Below are 23,821 nucleotides of genomic sequence, written 5' to 3' on the forward strand. Positions count from 1 at the left end.
TTGATATTTTTTATTTTAAAAACCAATACAATATATGTATAAAAAAGATACATTTAGGCCTCCACTCAGGCTTGATCCCAGGGACCCCAAAAGGTTTTGGTCCAAAAAAATATTACAAATGTGTCATTATTTAGTATTATTATTATTATTATTATTATTCAAGGTTTAAATCTCTAGATCAACATTAGGTCTATCTGTCAATATAACGCTTTTAAAGATTTAAGTTGTATGCCATTTTTGTCAAGGAAAACCGTGTTTTTTTATGGAAAAAAACACAATATATGCAATATTTTCCCCCAATAAGATTTTAAAGTGGAATACTTGACATTATATAATAATTGGAGTCTTAAAAAGGTCAATAACTCATAACAACAATGATTTTAATTCATTATTTTTTTTGAGCAATGACACTTCAAAAAAAAAGTCCCACTAAAATTATTGGGGATCCAAAAGGGTACTGCTCAGTAAAGTTTAAAAAAATAAATCCAACATTTGTTTAAACTTATACCACAATAGTCTCAAGATCAACTATCCGTCAACTAACAAATCTATCCGTCAATAATAAGTTTTATTGTTGTTTATGTTTTTTGTTTGTTCTTTTTAGGCCCTTCTTTAAAAAATGTTGTTTTTTAAATGGCAACCAAAAAATATGCAACATTTCCCCCCCCCCAAAATATATCAAAGTGGAATATTTAATGTGAAGTAAATGGAGCCTTGAATAGGTCAATAATTCATAATGAAATTGATTTTGATTCATTATTATTTTTTAAAGAAAGAAACAGCCTGCATGGCAGCTTTGTGTTATTAGAGTAAATAATGCAACATTTTCTTGTTACATTTCACCTGTTTGCTCTTTTATACCACTTTTTATGTTTTTTTTGTTTTTTTTATCATGTTTTTAGAATGTGCCGTGGGACCGTTAAAAAATTACCTGCGGGGCGCAAATGGCCCCCGGGCCGCACTTTGGACACCCCTACTGTAGATGATTGACCCATTAGTAGTTAGTAAGGTCCCATCGCTGACTCCCACATAGCTGGCTACCAAAGGCTCTTGTGATTGACAAGCAACCAATCCAGGATGTGGTCGTCACTTTTTTTCTTCCTTAAATTACCTAGGAGAGGTCCCAACTTCTCCCATAATTACAAATTGATGGTTTGTTACACTATAGGTAAATAAGACCAGAGAAAACCCTGTGATGAGGTAGCGACTTGTCCTGGGTGTACCTCGCCTTCCGCTCAATTGTAGCTGAGATAGACTCCAGCGACCCCCCGCGACCCCGAAAGGGACAAGCGGTAGAAAATGTATGGATGGGGACCAGAGATAGCAGTGGCAGGCCTCAAGGTTTGGCGAGGATACAGTCTCTGTATGGCGTCTATTCTGCCCTTAAACCACCGCTGTTGTCCATCTGTGCTCACAATCGCATAAAGAACCACAGCATAGTAGGATGGTGAAGTCCAGCAGCTTTCCTCACGGATGTGGGATCACCTCAACTTGCTGATATTGCTGTGCATTGGATTAGTCCTGCCAGAATGGGTCTTCTGAGTGCAGGAGTCATCCCAGGTTTTAATGTGTATGTTGCATGATTAGGTTGGGAAAAAAAAGTGGTCCGTCAACAAATAGGATGAAATATGTATACATGGTTAACATTAGATGGGATAGGCTCAAGCAACCCCCGCGACCCCGTAAGGGACAATCGGTAGAAAATGGATGGATGGATGTATATATGGTCACCTATGTCGTAGGTGATCAGAACACTGTATCAAGTCGACTGAACTCAATGGAGACTGTTATTGGAGCAGTAAATAAGAAGCCGTATAGAAGTCACAGACCTCAGGAAAGGTCCTTTGCAATTTCAGTAACTAGGGAAAATAATGGCGTACGGCAGTCACAATTCTAAACAAATTTACATCAAATTGATTTATCCCTACTATAGCGCTGAAAAAATGATTAGCTGTTCTCAACATATTTCCTCTATTTCACTGAACGCAATTTAGATCTCTGCAAAGGGGTCCGGGCACTACTACCTGTATTGTTGAGATTATTATTGCCAGTTAAAGCGGAACTATGAGGATTGTAATCTACTTTTAAAACACGTCCTTGTGGTCCAGAAAATATGTATTGATGTGCTTTAGTGAACATATTGCGAAAATGTTGCTCTACAGTCACATTTAGAAACCTGTTTTTTGAGTCTATTTGAAAGATGTTCATATGTCGAAGCGTTTCCAGATTGCAACCGTTTCCAGAAACCGTCTACGCCCCGCCCTCTCCAAAAGTATCTGAATGTATCTTTTGAAAATGTACACTATTAAATACATCTTGAAGACCAACACTGCTAAGGTTTTTTTTTTTCAATTATGGTCAAAAATAAACTTAATTAACAATTTATAGATTTTCCGGTCACATCATTAAGGACACCTGCACACTCTCCAATCAATTAAGCACTGAATCAAAAACCCATGTTGCAAGTTGGTGTCATTTTGTGCACGCCAAGGTTAGGTGAGAATAATACTTTATGCTATTTTATCTTGCATTTCCTCGAACCAAGTCGTAATGTGGCCGTCTGTCTCTATTTGAATTCAGCATCTCGTCCTAGTTCGCAATGTCGTGGGCAAATAAAAATGGAGGTATTTATTTTCTATTATTTACTATATTCTTTAGACAAAGAGCAGGTGGGGCGCCTTGAAACGAGAAGGAATAGACAAAAGGTCCAGCAGTCTCGCTCAGCAAAAGGGGGGAGGTGAGCCGACACAGCATGTCCAGAATGACCACATAAGTACGTCCATCAATCTGTGATGTCACAAATGGCCCACTATTAAAAAATACTCCAAAACCCAGCATTCAGAGGCTTCCAAAACTTTGTGCAATCTCATCCCCAAATGCATGAAACTTATGATTTGATGCTCTGGCATCGTTTAACACGATATTGTAACATTTATAAGTCGGAAAAGAGGACAATCATCCTAGATGACTAGGTGACTAGGTGCAATGATGCAAGCGAAACTTACTGCTCAACTTAATTTTTATCGGAATTAATCTAAAAATCCACTAGTTCTTCCAACTGTGAGTACAGTAAACTGTGTGAAGAATGACTACCATGCAGATATCAAAGTGGTATTAGGCTATCTTGTTTGTGCGCTGTATGAATAATGATCAGTCGGACGACACAGCTGCTCACAGGAGCTTAGGAGCTTGACACGATTGTGTCTCTATTGCCAAATAAAGCTGTAAATCCAGAGCTAAGCCTTGCTGTGTTGTACCTCGGTGTACACTTACAGCGATACCAAAGCTGATTTATTTGCAGTTTAATCTCCAGTAGTGTCATAATATACACCTCTTGTTTGTCTTTGTATTGTTTGGAAATAAAATAAGAGTTGTTTTCATTTTCTTTTTGTTTTTTCAATTCACCATAAATTAATTTTAATTCCAGTCAAGCATAAATCCAGATTGTTTAGTCTACAATGGTTCGTTAAAGAGTCATGGTAAAGTACAGGAGTACAGTAGAGGAACCAACTGGTTTCTCTACTAATGTTTAACATTTTTGTTTTTTGTGGACTGAGAAAAACTACTGAATTTGTGTTTATTAGTTTGACAAATTAAGTTAACACCTGATAAACTATCTTTTATAGGTAGATAGTGTTTGTGCATATCATTTTGCATAAAAATATGCTCAATTTTCAATTTGATGGAACATTGCTAAGTGTCATTACTGATTGATCTATCTCGTTATTTCACAGGTTCCGGGATGTGTGCAATAAGATCATCCACCACAAGATGTTCGACCATGTGGTGTTGGTCATCATCTTCCTCAACTGCATTACGATTGCCATGGAGCGTCCTCACATTGACCCCACTAGTGCTGTGAGTCTCATAACCTTCTTCAAGTGGTCCTATGATGATTTTAATCTACATTTAAACCACTTCCTTGTCATCCAGATAATATGTATTGGATATGCTTTGGTGTAAACTGTGTGTACATTTTTCTCCACGGTCACTTTTATAACCTACTTTATGATTGGCTCTGCAAATGCATTCCCTTATACAAATGAAACCCTCTACTTCTGCCCCTTTTTCAAAAGTTTTAGAATGTATCTTTTGAAAATGGACACTGTTAAATATATATATTGAAGACAAACATCACTGCTCCTTTAACAGTATATAGATTCAGTGGTAACTTCAACACCTGCCCACTCGCCCATCGATAAAGATAAAAACGCTGCTTTTACAAGCATTTCTCTCACTGAATGTCACACATTGATGTAATTTTGCACAGTCCAAGATTAGATGAAAATAATACTTTATCCTACCTTCTTTTGTGTTTCCTCAAACCAAGTTGAAATGTGACAGTTTTTTGCCGTTGGAGTTTAGCAGCTAATACAGTTTGGTAGTGGTCCACCTTGGCAAAACATCCATCCATCCATTTCATTCTTCAGCTTATCAGAAGTCAGGTCGCGGGGGAAGCAGCCTAAGTAGAGAAGCCCAGACTGTCATCTCCCCAGCCACTTCGTCCAGCTCTTCCCGAGGCTTTCCAAGGCCAGCTGGGAGACATAGTCTCTCCACCGTTTCTTGGGTCTTCCCCAAGGTCTCCTACCGGTTGGACGCACTCTAAAGACCTCCCCAGAGTGACGTTCGGGGGGCGTTCTGACCAGATGCCTGAACCACCTCATCTGGCTATTCTCAATGTGGAGGAGCAGCGGCTTTACTTTGTGCTCCTCTCGGATGACAGAGCTTCTTACCCTATCTCTAAGGGAGAGCCCCGCCACCCGACGAAGCAAACTCATTTCGGCTGCTTGTACCCGTGATCTTGTCCTTTCGGTCATAATCCAAAGCTCTCGACCATAGGTCAGGATGGGAACATAGATCGACCGGTAAATTAAGAGCTTTGCCTTCCAGCTCAGCTCCTTCCTTCAGGGTCTGCATCACTGCAGACACCGCACAGATCTGCCTGTCAATCTCACAATCCACTCTTCCCTCACTTGTGAACAAGACCACAAGGTACTTGAACTCCTCCACTCGGGACAGGATCTCCTCCCCAACCCGGAAATGGCACTCCACCCTTTTCCGGGCGAGAACCATGAACTCGGACTTGGAAGTGGTGATTTTTATCCCAGTTGCTTCACACTCAGCTGTGAACCGATCGAGTGAGTGCTGAAGATCCTGGTCAGATGAAACCATCAGGACCACATCATCTGCAAAAAGCAAATACCTAATCCTACAGCTACCAAACCGGATTCCTGCAACGCCCTGACTGTGCCCAGAAAGTTTGTCGATAAAAGTTGGAAACAGAATCGGTGACAAGCGGCAGCCCTGTCAGAGTCCAACACTCACTGGAAATGGGTTTGACTTACTGCTGGAAATGTGGACCAAGCTCTGACACTGACCATACAAGGAGCGGACCGCCACAATCAGGCGGTCCATACGAGTAGAATGCTAGGGACGACGAGAAAAAGGAACGACACTTGTGCTTCTGGTTCAAAGCACTAAAGAGAAGAAAATACTGGAGGCGTTCACCTCACAGCACCTGCAGTGAGCAAACTCGTCCAAAAGATGGCGCCATAGCACACATATTGACACACCTTTTCAATATCTCTGTTTGTGTTTTGTGAAAACAATTTGTTAAATACAAAACACTCGAGCTGATAGCAAAGAGAAAAACATAAATTAGCTGCACCGTTAAAGAAGCCGCAGGCTTCAAAGCGTAGGAAAAAAGGCGGCTTATAGTGCAAAATTTTTACGGTATTTATTTTATAGACATCAGAGCAGGTGGGAGGGCATTAGACAAAACGAAATAGAAACTCAGGATGCTGACACAGCATGTACGAGAACGACACATATATGTCAATATGTCACAAATGGCCCACTGTTAAGAAAAAAAATATTCCAAAACGCAACGTTCATTCACCTTATGATCTGACAATATTCATGCCAGCACCCACATTGTAAACACATTTATACAGTCAGTCAGAGAAGAGGAAAGTCATCATAGGTCCCCTTTAAGGGGACAAAAGGCCATCTAGTGCAAAACAATACAAATCAGCAAGGCTTCAACATTTGTTATGTTGTTGCTGTCGGTCAGAAATGTCTGTATCTTCCAGTTACCGTATTTTTCGGACTATAAGTCACAGTTTTTTTCATAGTTTGGCCAGTGGTGCGACTTATACTCAGGAGCGACTTATGTGTGAAATTATTAACACATTACCGTAAAATATCAAATAATATTATTTAGCTCATTCACGTAAGAGACTAGACGTATAAGATTTCATGGGATTTAGCGATTAGGAGTGACAGATTGTTTGGTATAGCATGTTCTATATGTTATAGTTATTTGAATGACTCTTACCATAATATGTTACGTTAACATACCAGGCACGTTAATGCGACTTATACTCCAGTGCAACTTATATATGTTTTTTTTTTCTTTATTATGCATTTTCGGCAGGTGCAACTTATACTCCGGTGCGACTTATACTCCAAAAAATACGGTACATTCCCAAATACTACAAAAACCACTTCTCTTTTACAAAGCTTGGAGATAACTTTCTCAATAATTGTGCGTATTTTTGAAATTATTGAGTTACGGGACATCTTTGGACATCCTTGCAACGATTCCTCGCTACCGTAAAAAATCCAGGTTGATGTGACAGAAAGCAGCACACAAATATAAACACCTAATCTCCTTTATAGTGGTAAGGACACAAATAGAATTACATACTGGAATGCAGAAAGTGCTACTAATTCCCAATTGCACAATTGAATTACAGATGTAGAGATATTATGCAGAACATTATGCATTGGATCACTCCTGACTCTGAGCCAGAAGCTTTAGGTAATAGGCGCCTCATACCCTGCTTCACCTCCTTAACTAATGCACCATCAGAGAAGCAAGTTGGCTGGAAACCTTACTGCAGCAGATACACACACACGTGCGACCGCCAATCCCATGTCCTCTCTCCTCTTCCAACAATAGCATCAGAACACAGACTAGCCATTCTGTACTTACACACAATAATTAGCGCTGTGATTATCATTGTCCTCCCCACTGAGCGAGGTGTTTTGCTGATAGCTTTAATTGTGGTTTGGTCTCACTGGATCACACTGTTCTGCTCATTTTGTGTCTGAACCGCAGTGGAGACGGAGCTATCTCAATTGATTCAATTATCTTGATGCTGCCGTACGTGGCTAATGTCCAGGAAAGGGGATGTTTAGCACATGGAAGCTGCGTCATAAAGCCACCGGGGCACATAAGGGCAAAGTCAAACAGAGTTTTACTTATGCAAATAAACTGTCTGCAAATACACAATGTCCACAGTCCTGAGTCACGCTGACATTCGCATTAGTAAGCGGTAGTTTTTCGGATGTTTTTTGCCGGCTTCCTGCTGTGGCTATTGTGACCAGCATGCACCCCGAGGCCATTACTGAAATGTGATGATAGGCAGGCTTCTGCAGGCATCCAAGAACTAAACAATTGTAGTCATTACGGTATTGGTACACATCTCATTTGCCTGGGTGGCGAAGGCATGAGTTGTGTTTTGTGCAGGTTATTATAAATTACTGAAGCCAATTGTGAAAATGTCTACAATTTTGGTTTGGCTGTGTGAAACTAAGCATGTATAATTCAGAAATAAGATAATAATTGGTCGAAGCTGCCCTACCCCGATCATGATGCTAACATAATAAAATATAGTTTAATTACATGCATTCATTGTTATTGCTGCAATGATTAAATGTTGCACACAATTTCAATGGATTATACTGGCTGAACAATTAAATGATTGCCGTGGAATGTGTTGCTGTTCTGCATTTGATTCTCCATGCTGCCTCTATATGGTCTTCTTCCAGCTCAGTGGAAACAATAGGAGGATGATTACACCACTTATTATGATATATGACTTCCAATTGAGCAAGAAGACAATCCATCAGTGTCCTGAGTTCTAAATTGAATCCGAGCAGCACCAATGATATGAGATACAATCACCCGAAGTTTTTTGCACTCTCCTCATCTACTGCTGAGAAAATTAAGATTGAGAGTCGTTGTGTGCACACAAATCTTTCCAACGTCAATTCAGGAGCGTAGGAAACATTCCTAATTGCGATGTTTATGTAATCACAAACAGCTAAACAGCTTTTAAGTTGTCGCCAGTGAAAGGATGGATATACAGTACAGTTGTTCCTGGTTGTCAAAGAGATATTTTAATTCTCAGCATAGTGGAGTTTGGGCATTTCTAGCAGATTAATTTCTGGAAGTGAATTATTAGGTCTCGTAACTCAGCACATACAGTAAGTCAAAACTAACCTCTGTCTTGCTGCTGGGCTTTACAAATCAAGCCAAGCTAAAAATGGGCACTTCATCATATACTCTGCTGCTCGTTTTCAACCCATTTGACCACTAATGCGGAAATGTGGTTTACTGTCATAGTAAGAGTTACATGTCGTTGTTAGTACCTGCTGTGAAAGAAGGAAAAACCCTCAACGGTCAGTGCAATAACTCAAAACTGACACAAATAATAATTGTAATAAATACAGAAATTTTACGCCAAAAAGCATACACCATCTACTGTGAAACATGCAGGAAACTATTTTCCTGAGGCTGCTTTGCTGCAATGGAAGCAGGGTGTCTGATTATGTGCAGGGTACAGTAAAATGTCAGTGTCAGAAATGTTGGTCTCAGTCGCAGGTCATAAGTCGCCCAAAGGATCAATGACCCCACAACCAAAAACACTCGAGAAAGGTGAATCATTGGACTATTCTAAAGTAACCATCAATGATGCCTGATTTAAAGGGAACTGCACCTTTTTTGAGTCCATCCACTTCTGCATTATGCTTGCCTCTTTAGCGAATCTAAACAAAGTTAACTTTCTCTCGCACCCAAACAAACATTTTCTTAGGGCCATTGCTCAACTTGCTAACACTGTGTCATCGTTGTAGACAGCAGTTTACAAACACTTGTAAAGAACATAATGTCATGGCTGTCTTGAGTTTCCAATCATTTCTACAACTCTTATTTTTTGTGATAGAGTGATTGGACCACATACGAGTGGTTAGAGTGTCTGCCCTGAGATCGGTAGGTTGTGAGTTCAAACCCCGGCCGAGTCATACCAAAGACTATAAAAATGGGACCTATTACCTCCCTGCTTGGCACTCAGCATCAAGGGTTGGAATTGGGGGTTAAATCACCAAAAATGATTCCTGGGCGTGGCACCGCTGCTGCCCACTGCCCCCCTCACCTCCCAGGGGGTGAAACAAGGGGATGGGTCAAATGCAGAGGACAAATTTCACCACACCTAGTGTGTGTGTGACAATCATTGGTACTTTAACTTTAACTTACTTGTTGGTCACAAAAAACATTCATGAAGTTTGGTTCTTTTATGAATTTATTATGGGTCTACTGAAAATGTGACCAAATCTGCTGGGTCAAAAGTATACATACAGCAATGTTAATATTTAGTTACATGTCCCTTGGCAAGTTTCACTGCAATAAGGCACTTTTGGTAGCCATCCACAAGCTTCTGCCAAGCTTCTGGTTGAATTTTTGACCACTCCTCTTGCCAAAATTGGTGCAGTTCAGCTACATTTGTTGGTTTTCTGACATGGACTTGTTTCTACAGCATTGTCCACACGTTTAAATCAGGACTTTGGGAAGGCCATTCTAAAACCTTAATTCTAGCCTGATTTAGCCATTCCTTTACCACTTTTGACGTGGGTTTGGGGTCATTGTCCTGTTGGAACACCCAACTGCGCCCACGACCCAACCTCCGGGCTGATGATTTTAGGTTGTCCTGAAGAATTTGGAGGTAATCCTCCTTTTTCATTGTGCCATTTACTCTCTGTAAAGCACCAGATCCATTGGCAGCAAAACAGGCCCAGAGCATAATACTACCACCACCATGCTTGACGGTAGGCATGGTTTTCCTGGGATGAAAGGCCTCACCTTTTCTGCTCCAAACATATTGCTGGGTATTGTGGCCAAACAGCTCAATTTTTGTTTCATTTGACCACAGAACTTTCCTCCAGAAGGTCTTATCTTTGTCCATGTGATGTCAGTTGAAACAAAAATTGAGCTGTTTGGCCACAATGCCCTTCCATAGGGCGCAGGCTTAGAACATTTACATGGGCATGCCCATGTAAGTAAGTCTGGCACACATTCTGTGCTGCTTTCTTTTTTTCAAAAAAAGTCCGTATAACAAAGCGTTCAGAGCGATTCACAACTGCTTGCAGGGCTCACTTCCAAATGCATGAACCTTATTATTTGACGCTTTGGATTCGTTTAACACGACTATCCAACAATGTAATAACATTTAAAGGTCAAAAAAGAGAAAAGGTATAATAGATCCCCTTTCATAAAAGTAAAAAGAAAGACTACCTTTTGATGTGTGATATTGTGGATTGCAAGTAAGCTCCTTTATCACACGTTTTAACATGAAACCAAACCGTCAAGTTAGGAATTAATGGAGTCAAGTCAGTTTTATTTCACAACAGAAGTCAGGTGAAGGCACTTGAAACACCCTCCTTGTGCATTAAAGAGAACCAACTTAACCCCACATGAGCAAGGATAAACTGCCTCCAGGGAAGAAACCTCAAACAGAACCCAGGCTCTGCGGAACGGCAATCCGTCTTGACTGGCTGGTTTGTAATAGAGACACAGCGTGGAGGGACCGAGGATAGATAGAGAGGTTAAATACGAAACAATGGGCTCAACAGCAGCCATATTCCCATTACAGTATGACGCTTCACCATGCAATACACTCCTTATTTAAAAAGTTGTGTTACGAGGCTTTAGCAATGCACTATTACCATATTTTTCAGACCATAAGGAGCACCAGATTATAAGGCGCAAAGTCGATAAACTGGTCTCTTTTCATACAAAAGGCGCACCGAATTATAAGGTGCATTAAAGAGGTTATATTATTTTTCTACACTTAAAACACATCCTTGTGATCCACATAACATGTAATGGTGGTTCTTTGGTCAAAATGTTGTATAGATTATGTTTTACAGATCATTTTCAGGATTATTTAGGTGGCTTCACTTTGACATCTTTTCTTCGTAGTCTTTGTTGTAGTTTTTAGCGCTTCCATAGCGAGTCTATTGACAGATTAAGTTAGAACTGTACGCTACTTTGTATTAAAATTGCCACAGCGGAGGATGCGCCCACATTTTCGAATACACAACAGCGAGTACGCTGTGTGTAATGTTCTAAATGAAACATCAAAGTTTTGGTCTCACTTGCATATCGGTACTTGCTCCTGTCATTTATTAAACAGGTGTCAACCTGCAGTCCACACACATCTCTTATTTGTGACTGCCAGCTACTGGTCACACGTATCATTACACCATGTACCACAACAACAATAAGCACAACCAGAATATAATGCATACTGTATATAAGGCCACCGGGTCATAAGAAGCACTGTCGATTTTTGAGAAAATGAAAGGATTTTAAGTGCGCCTTATATTCCGAAATATGGTACACTAAATCCTATAAAGGAGTAAACAAGACAAACATGTTTCCTTCACTTTTAATGAACCCAATATCTGTATTCATAAATAGGTTTTACCTGCGGCTCAAAAATATGCACAGAAAAAATGGCATAATAGTGTTACGTTTTGGTGTTGGTCCAGATCCCAGGATGCAGCGATAGCAGGCGAAGTGCGACTAAAAACCCTTTTATTCGGGGGAACCGAACAAGAATAGTGCAGCAGGGAAGTGCACAAAAAGCAACGAGGCATAGGAAGCATAGGGACATTTATGCAGCATGTTTAGGTAATAAGCAAAACAATGATCTGGCACTGTCCTACTGACAAAGCTGGCTTGAGAGGCTTCCTGATTGGCAACCAGGGACAAGTGATGGCGCCAGCACTCAGACCAGAGAAGTGGTGACAAATGCAGGCAAACACGAAATAAAAACAATGTAAGAGGGCTTGACATGAAATAAAACAAAGTCATGAGAGATAATGACAAATAGGCTATTATCTACTACTTGTGCAGTACTTGACTTGGGTAGCTAGAGTAGTTTGTAGTGACTGTGATCACAGACATTATAATATATGTTTGGCTATCTTCTATAGTAGTTTGTAAAAGTATTTCCAACTTGATTGTTTTTTTCTATATTTATTCAAGCTTGGAAATAAAAGCCCAAAAGGACACACAAAACAAACACATGAATATATGATGTCGTCATTGTTGGACGCTGGATAGTTATAATATTTACACTGAATGGCTGGAAGCAGAAATTTATAAACCCCATTAGGCAAGCAAGCATTCCCAGTGAGTCCATTCTTGACATTTTGACATTCCCAGAGCCTCGAGCAGGACTACCATCTTTGTGTCAGTGTGTGTGTGATGTCTTCTTCCTCTGAGCATGTGCAATGGTCAAGGGAGGCCGTGGGAAAGATAGCCACCTTCACACACTTGCAGACATTGCGACTCAGAGACAAGGCAGGGAGGGTCGCCGATAGAAAGGAATGAGGTTAAAACAGCAGCTTCTAAAGAAATTAAATTCTTCCTTCCTCCCGTCAGTACTTTTGGAGCTGGGTAAAAAAAAATAAAAAATGCCCCCATCCCACTCCATCATTAAGGCACGCTGCTGCAGGCAGGAGGCAGGCTTGGGAGCACTGTATTGTAAACATAAACATAACTAAATTCCACATTTTTCTTGGAGAGTAAAGATTACTGTAAAGGTTAAGCTTTGTACTTGCCTTACAGCTATCATTTTTTTAAGTTCAATGGATTTCTTGTGAGATGTTTTTTTTTTATGACATGTTTGTTGAAATGATTTTCCCAATGCAGGCTCAGTTGGGCTCAGACTTTATATTTTTTATGATATTTTCTTTTTGTTTTGGTTAACAGGAGCGGATCTTCTTAACATTGTCCAACTACATCTTCACAGCAATCTTTGTGACTGAAATGACTGTAAAGGTAAGAGCGGCCATTGATATATTTTATATCTGCTGTATTTGTCAACCTATCTGTCTGACCATCAGTCTGTTATGCTGGTTGACTTTATTGATGTTGAACTTTGGAAGAAAAAAAAAATTTCCCATTCGAAATACTGTCAAGTAAATTAAAATATTCCAGGTTTAAACTGTCATTTTAATTAATTCAACAAGTTATGCTTATATGACGTATAGTTTCCCAAATGCCGTATATATTTAACGCCAAGTCTACCAATTTATTAAAAAAAAAAAACGTTTTCATAATTAGTTTTTTAAAGTAAAAGAACAAATGAATAACATGTTCTTTTTTTACATGTACAGTGTTTTTCTACCACTGTGCCGCGGCACACTAGTGTACCGTGAGATATTGTTTGGTGTGCCATGGGAGATTATGTAATTTCACCTAATTGGGTTAAAAATATTTTTGGCAAACCAGTAATTATAATCCGCAAATGTGCCGTTGTTGAGTGTCTGTGCTGTCTAGAGCTCGGCAGAGTAACCGTGTAATACTCTTCCATATCAGTAGGTGGCAGCAGCTAGCTAATTGCTTTGTAGATGTCGGGAACGACGACGATGGTTTGCAGGTAAAAAGGTATCTAACGCTTAAACCAAAAATAAACAAAACGTGAGTGCCGCAAAGAAAAGGCATTGAAGCTTAGGGATGGCTATGCTAAACGAAGCTAAAACTGAACTGGCTGCAAAGTAAACAAAAACAGAATGCTGGACGACAGCAAAGACTTACAGCGTGTGGAGCAGCAGACGGCGTCCACAAAGTACATCTGTACATGACATGACAATCAACAACAAAATAGGAGCGCAATACAAGAACTAAAACACTACACACAGGAAAACACCAAAATCTCCGAATAAGTCACGGCGTGATGTGACAGATGGTGACAGTACACCTACTTTGACACAAGAGCTATAGTGATGCATGGTTGGTTATGGTTTAGGTTCATATCCAACAATTGCCAGAACGACTTTTTGCTGTCAATATAGATGATACTTTTGAAAAATTAAGCTTTAGTGTTTTTATTTTGTTTAAAGAATAAAAAAGTGACGTGTTGTTGTTTTTTTTTCAAATTTGTTTTTAAATGCAAAAAACCACATGAACACATATTTTGCTGCGGTATTAAGTGTCTTGTCTCGTATTGTACTGAGCAGCAGGTAATTTTTTATTGTGGCAATACATTGACGTTCCGTTTCTATAGTTAGAAGCCAATTTTCCTTTTTGCCATTGCTTGTAATTCCATCATCCGTGGAGTTGATCCTTTAGATCAGGGGTGTCCAAACCCTGGTCCGTGGGCCAAAATGCTGCCGCCATAATTTTCAATGTGGCCCGCGAGATGACAGCACAAGTTGAATTTCAATAAGCAACCTGGCCTTGTGGGATGTTTTCATATTAAATTTAAACACCCATGGGTCTGACGGGTGGCAAATTGTCACCACCCTGTGGACAATGTGAGAAACTCAGGTCAGTAAACCTAAATGTTGAATCTAAACCTGAATCTAAATGTGAGCGCTAAATGTTAAATGTGAGTGAAACATGTTAAATGTCAGCACTTATTGTTTAAATGTTAACCTAAATCTTTGAACTTAATTCTTAAATGTCAAATCTAAATATGAGCGTTAATTGTTGAATCTAAACCTAAATCTTCAATATAAATCTTTAATGTTGATGTGAGCGCTAAATGTTAAATCTAAACCTAAATGTTAAATCTCAACCTAAATCCTAAATCTGAGCGCTAAATCTCTCGCCGAGTGTAAATATGAATATTTATAGGATGTCAATATTCTCCCAAACCGACGCCTCTCCGCCACAAAGCCACGCCCACATCTCTGCCTCTCAGTTCTGACTGCGGAAGAAGGAAACATGACCGATGCTTAATGACAAATAATACCAATAAAGTTGCATATTTAAAAAATATGCTAATGTGTAATATTTAGAGTCAACATTTAATTTCAACTTAAATGTAATGAAAATGAGCTAAATCTGAGAAAAGTGAGGTAAATCTGAGAAATATATCTGCTAGAAAAGCGTGAATGAACTTTTACATTCAGCACCCTATATAACTGAGTTGGGGATTTGCCGATGTCAGGCGTTACCATTTTTAGAAAAAGTCAGAGCAAAGATTGTATTGATTTTGTAACATGAAATCCAGAATGTTTGAGGTTGCTGGTCCTTTTTTTTAATTTTTTTTTTTACATTAGTAATATCAGTTTCCATGATTCCTTTTTTGTTTAGTTAGAAAAAGTTCCATCCTGCGGTTTCCCTTCGTTCACTGACTTCGGTTGTTACACATTGTTGCCCGGTCAAGGTTTCATCATGCAACAACATCTGACACCCGTAGACCAGTATCGTCTGTCCCTAGTCTGGAAAATACCGTGTGACACCCTTATTTTTCTCATAAATTTACATGAGATGGAGAAACCAGACTGAAACTACTCAAAGTTTCATAGAATTTTGATCTGCCCAAAACCCGTGTGAGCTATAAGCCCTGAAAAAACATCAAGAGCAACAGGGCAGAGGGAGTGAGGCTGGAATGGGAAAAAATCCAATGAGAGTCTGGGTCACACATACAAAGAGTAAACACAAATTATACATGCACCCTTTCAGTGCTGTTTTATCTTGGTAAACTCTGCACTCTCTCGCCTGGATTAAATGGCGCTGCTTGCTGAAGTTCATGGGTGTCACTCATTCACAACCCCGTCTCTATTTTTGGCCCCTGTGTGATTACTGATCACACAAATATTAGAACATTTCACTCACACACACACACACACACACACACATGCACACACTCTAGACACACACACACATGCACACACTCTAGTTGCCATCCCTGGATGTGTCTTGTCAAAACATATTTTTTCATTCTGAAGCTATTATACCTTATCATAAATGTGAGAATATTTACATATTTGGTTCATTAAGTAAAAGGAATGACAAATTAGGACAATGATAACCACAGTAAAACTCCCGCTCAATCAATCAAAGTGTACTTACCTGTATATAGCCCTTAATCACAAGTGTCTCAAAGGGCTGCACAAGCCACAAAGACATCCTCGGCTCATATTCCACTTAAGGGCAAGAAAAAACTCAACCCAATGGGATGCAATGAGAAACCTTGGAGGGGACCGCAGATGTGGGGACGTCGAGTGGATCTAGTTAATAGTGTGAGAGTCCAGTCCATAGTGGATCTAACATAATAGTGTGAGAGTCCAGTCCATAGTGGATCTAACATAATAGTGTGAGAGGCAAGTCCATAGTGGATCTAACATAATAGTGTGAGAGGCCAGTCCATAGTGGGGCCAGCAGGGGATCATCTTGAGTGGAGACTTGTCGGTGCGCAGAGACGTCCCCAACTGATGCACAGATGAGTGGTCCACCCCGGGTCCTGACTTTGAACAGCTAGCGCGACATTTGTGGTCACCTAATAACCTCTCCACACAGGAGAGGGGGGCAGAGCAGAAAAAGAGACGGCAGATCAACTGGTCTAAAAGGGGGGTCTATTTAAAGGCTAGCGTATACAAATGAGTTTTAAGATGGAACTTAAATGCTTCTACTGAGGTAGCATCTCTAACTGTACTGGAGTACTGGAGCCCGAATAGAAAACGCTCTATAGCCAGTAGACTTTTTTTGGGCTCTGGGAATCACTAGAAAGCCGGAGTTCTTTGAACGTACATTTTCGATGGTTAGTATTACCATTTTAAATTTAAATTATAAAAAAAAAAGAATTGGTAACTACACTTAGATAAACTCATGGACTGTCTGGAGCCAGCTTGTTAGCTTAAATGCTAACATGAAAACAAGAGACATTAATGTTTTCCCCATTAAAAAAACAACATACCCCAATCCAAACTTATATGAAACAAATTACTGTGTGAGCAACTAAGACATTCAATTGTGCACATTGGACCTACAAGCGGTGCTGTCTTTGATCTTTCCTCAAAATAAAAAAAGACAGAGGTGTTTTTGGTGTGTTCACACGCAGCAAAAAATTAAAAAATATTAACAATTTTATTTGTTACACACTTTTTCTTTAAATAAATCTTAAAGTGCTACAGTAAAACCGATTAAATTAAACAATAAAGCCATTAAACAAATACAATACTTAGACTAAAACACTATCAGCAGAGGATACGAAACACAAAACATGCAAATTAACAATCTACGTATTTTAGTTCTTAAAAAAAAAAACTTGGCCCAAAGATTTCAGTGTGTCTATAAGTACTTTTTGAGCACATTCAACAATATTGCGATAATAATAAATAACCATAATAATGTTGGTCACAACAACCATTATATGACATTTTAATAGTGTTAAATCTCGATAGCAAATATAGCAATTAAAGACTATCCTACGTATTTTCAGAGAAAGACAAAGTGGCAAAACCACCACATGACCACAATTGTTAGTTTTGATCAATTTTAGAAACTGCTTAAAGTTATGCTGGTTTGTGCTGTTAAGTAATTGTCTGTGATATTTTTGTTTTTGAAATTAAAAATTTAATTTAATTGAAAATAATTTTGCAGGTCAATCTTAGTTTACGCAGCACTCATTACGCCAAATTTAACTAAAATAGTCTCGTCTGCAAGTGCTAAGTTTGTGCTGTTCAAATTTAATTGTGCTGTTATAATTGTTTTGTTTATTAAAGATTTATAATCATCTGGTAACGTAGTCGCATGCTTTACTACGGCTTTTGTGCTGTTTTGTGCCGTTGGAAGTATCGATTGTGCTATTTTAGTTTTTTTAGATATCATGTTTATTATATAACTCGATCTAAGTTCATCCAGCCCCCACATCGACGTAGTGCTCAATTTGAAAGTACAAACATTTCACCACAATGCCTTGCCTATTAAAATTATCACAACATGTTTGTTCTTTGGGCCCTTTGCTCTCGTTCTCCCTCTTCTTTGAGCCATCTCCCCCACATGCCATATCACCTGTAGTGCAACCTACATCCCCATAGATGTGGCCTTGCGGTTAGGGTGTCCGCCCTGAGATCGGTAGGTCGTGAGTTGAAACCCTGGCCGAGTCATACCAAAGACTATAACAATGGGACCTATTACTTCCCTATTTGGCACTCAGCATCAAGGTTTGGAATTGGGGGTTAAATTACCAAAAATGATTCCCGGGCGCGGCCACCGCTGCTGCTCACTGCTCCCCTCACCTCCCAAGGGGTGGAACAAGGGGATGGGTCAAATGCAGAGAGTAATTTCACCACACCAGGTTCTGTGTGTGACTATCAGTGGTACTTTAACTTTAACTTTAGATGCATCGTTCCTATGTGCACTGTATTGGAGCAGTCTAAATTAAACAAATCATTAAAGCAACAAAACACAAATTTACTCTTTTTTTAATTGGGTATAGCCAATGAATCGTTGCAGCCCTAATTCAAATACGGTGCTTTTTATGGAACATATAATTTTTCCCAACGTTTTTTTCAGTTGGATATAATTATATCCCATGCAAGGAAATACACAAGATGGCAGATAGGTTGTTAAGGTTCTCTTCATGGTCAAAAGTTCTCAACTTTAAGTGAAATCAAAGCAAGAGATCCTTTGATGATCATTCATTACCAATATTCATATACATTATGCATGTACAGCATGCTATGCATTGATGAGCACCATTAAAATATGCTTTCCATCTTTCTCCTTTCTTCTTTTACCCCTCCATCTACCATATAGTGGATGAGGCAAAAAAATTAAAAATAGTATGACCTGTTTTTTAGTTTAAAGGGGAAAAAGTCATATCACAATTATACTCTGTATGCCTGAATGCAAATTACATAATGGGCAGAGCAAAGGATGAATAGGGCCTATGGACTTTTGAAGTGCTTACGTTTACCACTAAACTCAAAGTAAACAATTGCTCTTCTAATTTCACGGGATATTAAACATCCCTTCTTTATAAATAAGTACAGCTTGATAACAAATCACACATTAATTATCTTAATAGGAAAGTGATACATTCATAGAAAATACAGTAAAGTCATAATAAAAATAATAACATTACAATAAAGTAATATGAAACTAAAAAAACTAAATCACATGTATTCACAGCCTTTGCGCAAATGCTTGTATTCAAAATGACGTCACGTCCGGCTCATTGAATACATGTGGTGGTCAAGCCAGCGTCTCTTCTCAATGGGTACGAGGCCCCGTTTAGCCTTTCTCGAAGAAAATGCGCTTTGTTTGCGTTCCGGCTGTACGAACCATTTAAATCGGGAAAAGGATAAACGTTGCTTCAGAGTTCCGAGTTTAGATTTTACGAAACAATGACAAGAAAAGCAGCACACACTCCAGTCCAAGGGAGCAGAGTCAAAGAATGCACAAGTTTTCAGTGATCACTACATTAAGGCTTTTTTTATATACTTGATACGGGTATTATTTCCCATTTAAGTATTATATTTTGATAAAATTTGTATTTCTTAAACACATTTTTGCTATGAGTTTTTCGTAAAGCACCAACAACGTGAGTCTAAATAAAAGAAAGAAAATGTGAGCAATACCTAAAGGAGTTAAGCTTTTACCAAAGAAATGCACCTGGGGATAGGTTGATTGGCAACACTAAATGGTCCCTAGTGTGTGAATGTGAGTGTGAATGTTGTCTGTCTATCTGTGTTGGCCCTGTGATGAGGTGGCGACTTGTCCAGGGTGTACCCAGCCTTCCGCCCGATTGTAGCTGAGATAGGCTCCAGCGACCCCGAAGGGAATAAGCGGTAGAAAATGGATGGATGGATGTGCTTTTTGCAGGAAGATCTAGGCCTCTTGTGTACTCAGATAGTGTGCATGTTGTTTGCTGTACAACAGCCATCTTAGCTTTTTTTGATCACCACTGGTTTTCACTTCCGGGAAGAAATTACGTGTTGGGTTACTAGCAATACTTTGTTGATGCATCTTTGGCAGCAATCACATCCTCAAGTCTATTTGAATACGATGCCACAAGCTTGGCACACCTATCTTTGGGCAGGTTTGCCCATTCTTCTTTACAGCACCTCCATCAGGTTGGATGGGAAGCATTGGTTTTCGTCCAGAATGTCTCTGTACATTGCTACATTTATTTTTCCCTCTATCCTAATTGGTCTCCCAGTTCCTGCTGCTGAAAACCATCCCCACAGCATGATGCTGCCACCACCATGCTTCACTGTAAGGATGGTATTGGCCTGGTGATGAGCCTGGTTTCCTCCAAACATGATGTCTGGTATTCACACCAAAGAGTCCAATCTTTGTCTCATCAGAACAGAAAATGTTGTTACTAATGGTGTAAGGATATTTCTGGTGCATTTTGGGAAACTTTTTTATAAGAAATGGCGTCCGTCTGGCCACTCTATCATACAGGCCTGATTGGTGGATTGCTGCAGAGATGGTTGTCCATCTGGAAAGTTCTCCTCTCTCCACAGAGGAATGCTGTAGCTCTGACAGAGTGACCATCGGGTTCTTGGTCACCTTCCTGACTAGACTAAGATGAATCCAGCAATGTACAGAGACATCCTGGATGAAAATCAACGCTTCCCAACCAACCTGATGGTGCTGCAAAGAGGAACGAGAAAAGAGGAAAGGGCAAAACTACCCAAAGATAGATGTGTCAAGCTTGTGGCATCGTATTCAAAAAGTCTTGAGGCTGGAATTGCTGCCAAATGTGCATCAACAAAGTATTGAGCAAATGCTGTGAATAGTTATGGGCATGTGATTGTTTTAATGTTTTTTATTTTATATACATTGGTAAAATGTTAAAAGAAAACCTTTTCACATTGTCATTATGGGGTATTTTGTGTAGAATCTTGAGGACAAAAACAAATGTATTCCATTTTGGAATCAAGGCTGTAACATGACAAAATGTTGATGCACTGTAATAACAAAGCTAACTACATACCTATGTTTCTGTCTGTGAACATGTTTTGTTTAGATTGCGGCTTTGGGTTGGTGCTTTGGAAATAAGTCCTACCTGAGGAGCAGCTGGAACATTCTGGATGGGATGTTAGTGATGATATCTGTTATCGACATCCTGGTTTCTTTCTTCTCAAATTCTGGTACCAAGATCCTGGGCATGCTCAGAGTACTTAGGCTCCTGCGTACCCTGAGGCCACTACGGTAAGTGACTTTTAGAAAAAAAACAATTGTTGAGACTTCAATTGTCATATTTATTTTTGTAATCGTGCCACACTAAACAGTACAATGTGGGTAAGACAATGTGGGTTTCTAAGTGCGTTGCAACTGCTTTTATTTGAATGTACAGTACACAGAGGCACTTGTTATTGTCTGCATGTACAATCGGTGTTCTGAAGGCTTTTTATTATTTACATTCCTAAAGTATAGTGTAGGTGAGGCACAAGCTCTACACATTTACTGTACAGTGTTAGAGGATGCATCACTGACATTAGTGCACACTAACCTGCTGAGCAATGTGCATGAACGTCATTTGCTTGTGTGGTTTCATGCTTGAACTCTCTCACAGTGGTTTCTCTCCCTATGTATTGCTCATTCATACATATATAATATTTTTTTTAGAATAAAAAAAACACAGCTAATAGGGAAAATGTTGTTTTATTGTAGAATTAAAAAGGGCCAAAATAGCATTTACTGTATTTTTCAGACCATTGGGCACACTGGATTATAAGGCGCACTGCCGAGCGGGTCTATTCAGGCCTATTTTCATACCAAAGGCGCACCGGATTCTAAAGCGCATTAATGGGGTAATTTTATGATTTGTTTACTACATTTGGTTCTTTGGTCAAAATGTTGCATAAATTATCTTCAAGTCGCTATCTGACCGTCTATTCAGGATGCGCCATATTTTTGATCCGATTTATTTACGTAGCTCCACTTCGACAGCGTCTTCTCCCCGTCATTTTTGTTGCACCGGTAGTTTTTAGCGCGTTTCCATAGTGAGTCTGTTGACAGAAATGAGTTAGAACTTTACGCTACTTTGTATTGGAAATGACAACAGCGGAGGATAAATGCCCCACAACAAGAGGACAGACAAAAAGAAGGAGCTTATTGACTACGGTGTCAGCGCAGACTACAGTGGCGGGTGCACGCACATTTTCGGGACTTATGCAGATCCCAAATACACAACAGCAGGTACCAATAGGTAAGAAAAGTTGGTTTTGCATAATATTGCGATGCAAAATCAATCAATCAATCAATCAATGTTTATTTATATAGCCCTAAATCACAAGTGTCTCAAAGGGCTGTAAAATGTCTTCTAACAGATGCCATTTTTGGGTCCCTATACACACACAACCATAATAATACCTGTATGTTGAAGCAAAGTACGTCTGACCATGGTAGTCGTAATGTGCAGACAATCCATCAAGCGGTGCGGCTTCACATCTTACGAAAGTCGTAATAAAACATTTTGACAGCTTTTTGAGCACTGTTTGTAATGTTCTACATTCTTAATAAAACATCAAAGTTTTGGTCTTGCTTGCACCGGGTTATAAGGCACACTGTCGATTTTTGAGAACATTTTAGGTTTTTAAGTGCGCCTTACAGTCCGAAAAATACGGAATGTCAACATGGCCTACTTTTTGTATTTAAAGTAGTCATGTTGTGATTTTTTTTTACGTTTAAACGACTTCCTTGTGGTCTACATAACATGCGATGGTGGTGCTATTGTCAACATTTTGCATAGATTTTGTTTTACACCAGCTTCAAGCTGCTTTTTACGTGTCAAAGTCTCCACCACGTCAGCCATGTTGTAGTTTTTAGCTCTTCCATATCAAATGTACTGACAGATATAAATTAAAACTATACACTTCTTTGTATTAGAAATTATTAATGTGCATGTAGGAGCCAGTCCGCCCCACAACAAGAGGATAGAGAAAAAGAAAGAACTTGGACTCGCGGACTCGCGCTAAGCTCTTTGCGTAAACCTCTACCATCAGATATCTGCTGATGTAACTAAGGCAAAATATGTCACTAAAGTCTCAAATTCCAAAAGGCTCGTTTTGAGCATGTTTTTAGAAAGCAAGATGGTTTTGTAAATATTTGTACGGTTTGATTTCACAATTTCAGGACTTATGGGGATTTTAAATACACAAAAACAGATAGAAAATGTTGCTTTTGCTTATTAGGGCCCATTTAAGTAGCCACTACTGATGACTCACCAAGGTTGCTGGAGTTGAAAGAACACAATGAAATCTGGGCAACAAATTCTATTTGGAATAGAGTAAGACTGAAACTTGATAACATGAGGTAAGAAATGGCAACTTGAGTAGCATGGCTTAGAGGTCAGCTTGTTGTCTGAATGTCTGGAGGTCATTAGTTTCCCCAAGAGAAAGTATTAAAAGTCTCCCAGAGCAAGAAAATAGGTATCTGCCATGCATGAGGTGTACAATATTTGTCAATACAGCACTGAATAAAATGTAATTAACACAGACCAATGCCCTATATTGTCCTATATTGCTTTCTTGGTCAAATAAATGTGGACATTAATTGGCTTGCAGAAAAACAAGAAGCATTTTATAATTAGATATTTTCCCGTTGTATTTAACCAACACTTTTGAAAAGAGCACCTGATGCAAAATCCTCTGCAGGCCTTTCAAACCCAAGTCATGCATTACTTAATTCCCAGCAAGCAGCAAGGCTGGCTGTATTACTGTCATGACACTTCTTACTAAGGTCTTACTGCCAGATTAGGAAGTAGCTTTTAGAAGAAGAAACTGTGCAACATTTAATTTTGCGGGAAATGATTTGGACTGCAAAGGGCCACCATCTATGTACAGTTGAGAGAAAAAAATGCTAAACGACAGCATGAAAAATTAGGATTATGCAGACTATGAGAGGGAGGGTAGAGACTGACAAACAGAAAAAGAATAAAAATGAAGTTGAGTTTAGTCACATTTTATATTGTTGATGTAGCAGATAAGTTGCAAGAGA

At 39.3% G+C, this 23,821-nt stretch overlaps 1 protein-coding gene across 7 annotated transcripts in view; it reads left to right on the plus strand.

Annotated features, from left to right (window-relative positions):
* cacna1g (calcium channel, voltage-dependent, T type, alpha 1G subunit) overlaps nt 1–23,821 on the plus strand; it is a 321,489-nt gene that overhangs the window by 180,223 nt on the left and 117,445 nt on the right. For all 7 annotated transcript variants that reach the window (XM_062056250.1, XM_062056253.1, XM_062056254.1 and 4 more), the window contains 3 exons: nt 3,735–3,858; nt 12,845–12,913; nt 20,847–21,031. In XM_062056250.1, coding sequence (XP_061912234.1) covers nt 3,735–3,858; nt 12,845–12,913; nt 20,847–21,031 — 378 coding nt within the window. The remainder of the gene's footprint in view (nt 1–3,734; nt 3,859–12,844; nt 12,914–20,846; nt 21,032–23,821) is intronic.

Source organism: Entelurus aequoreus, linkage group LG08 (genome assembly GCF_033978785.1).
Source record: "Entelurus aequoreus isolate RoL-2023_Sb linkage group LG08, RoL_Eaeq_v1.1, whole genome shotgun sequence".
NCBI lineage: Eukaryota > Metazoa > Chordata > Actinopteri > Syngnathiformes > Syngnathidae > Entelurus > Entelurus aequoreus.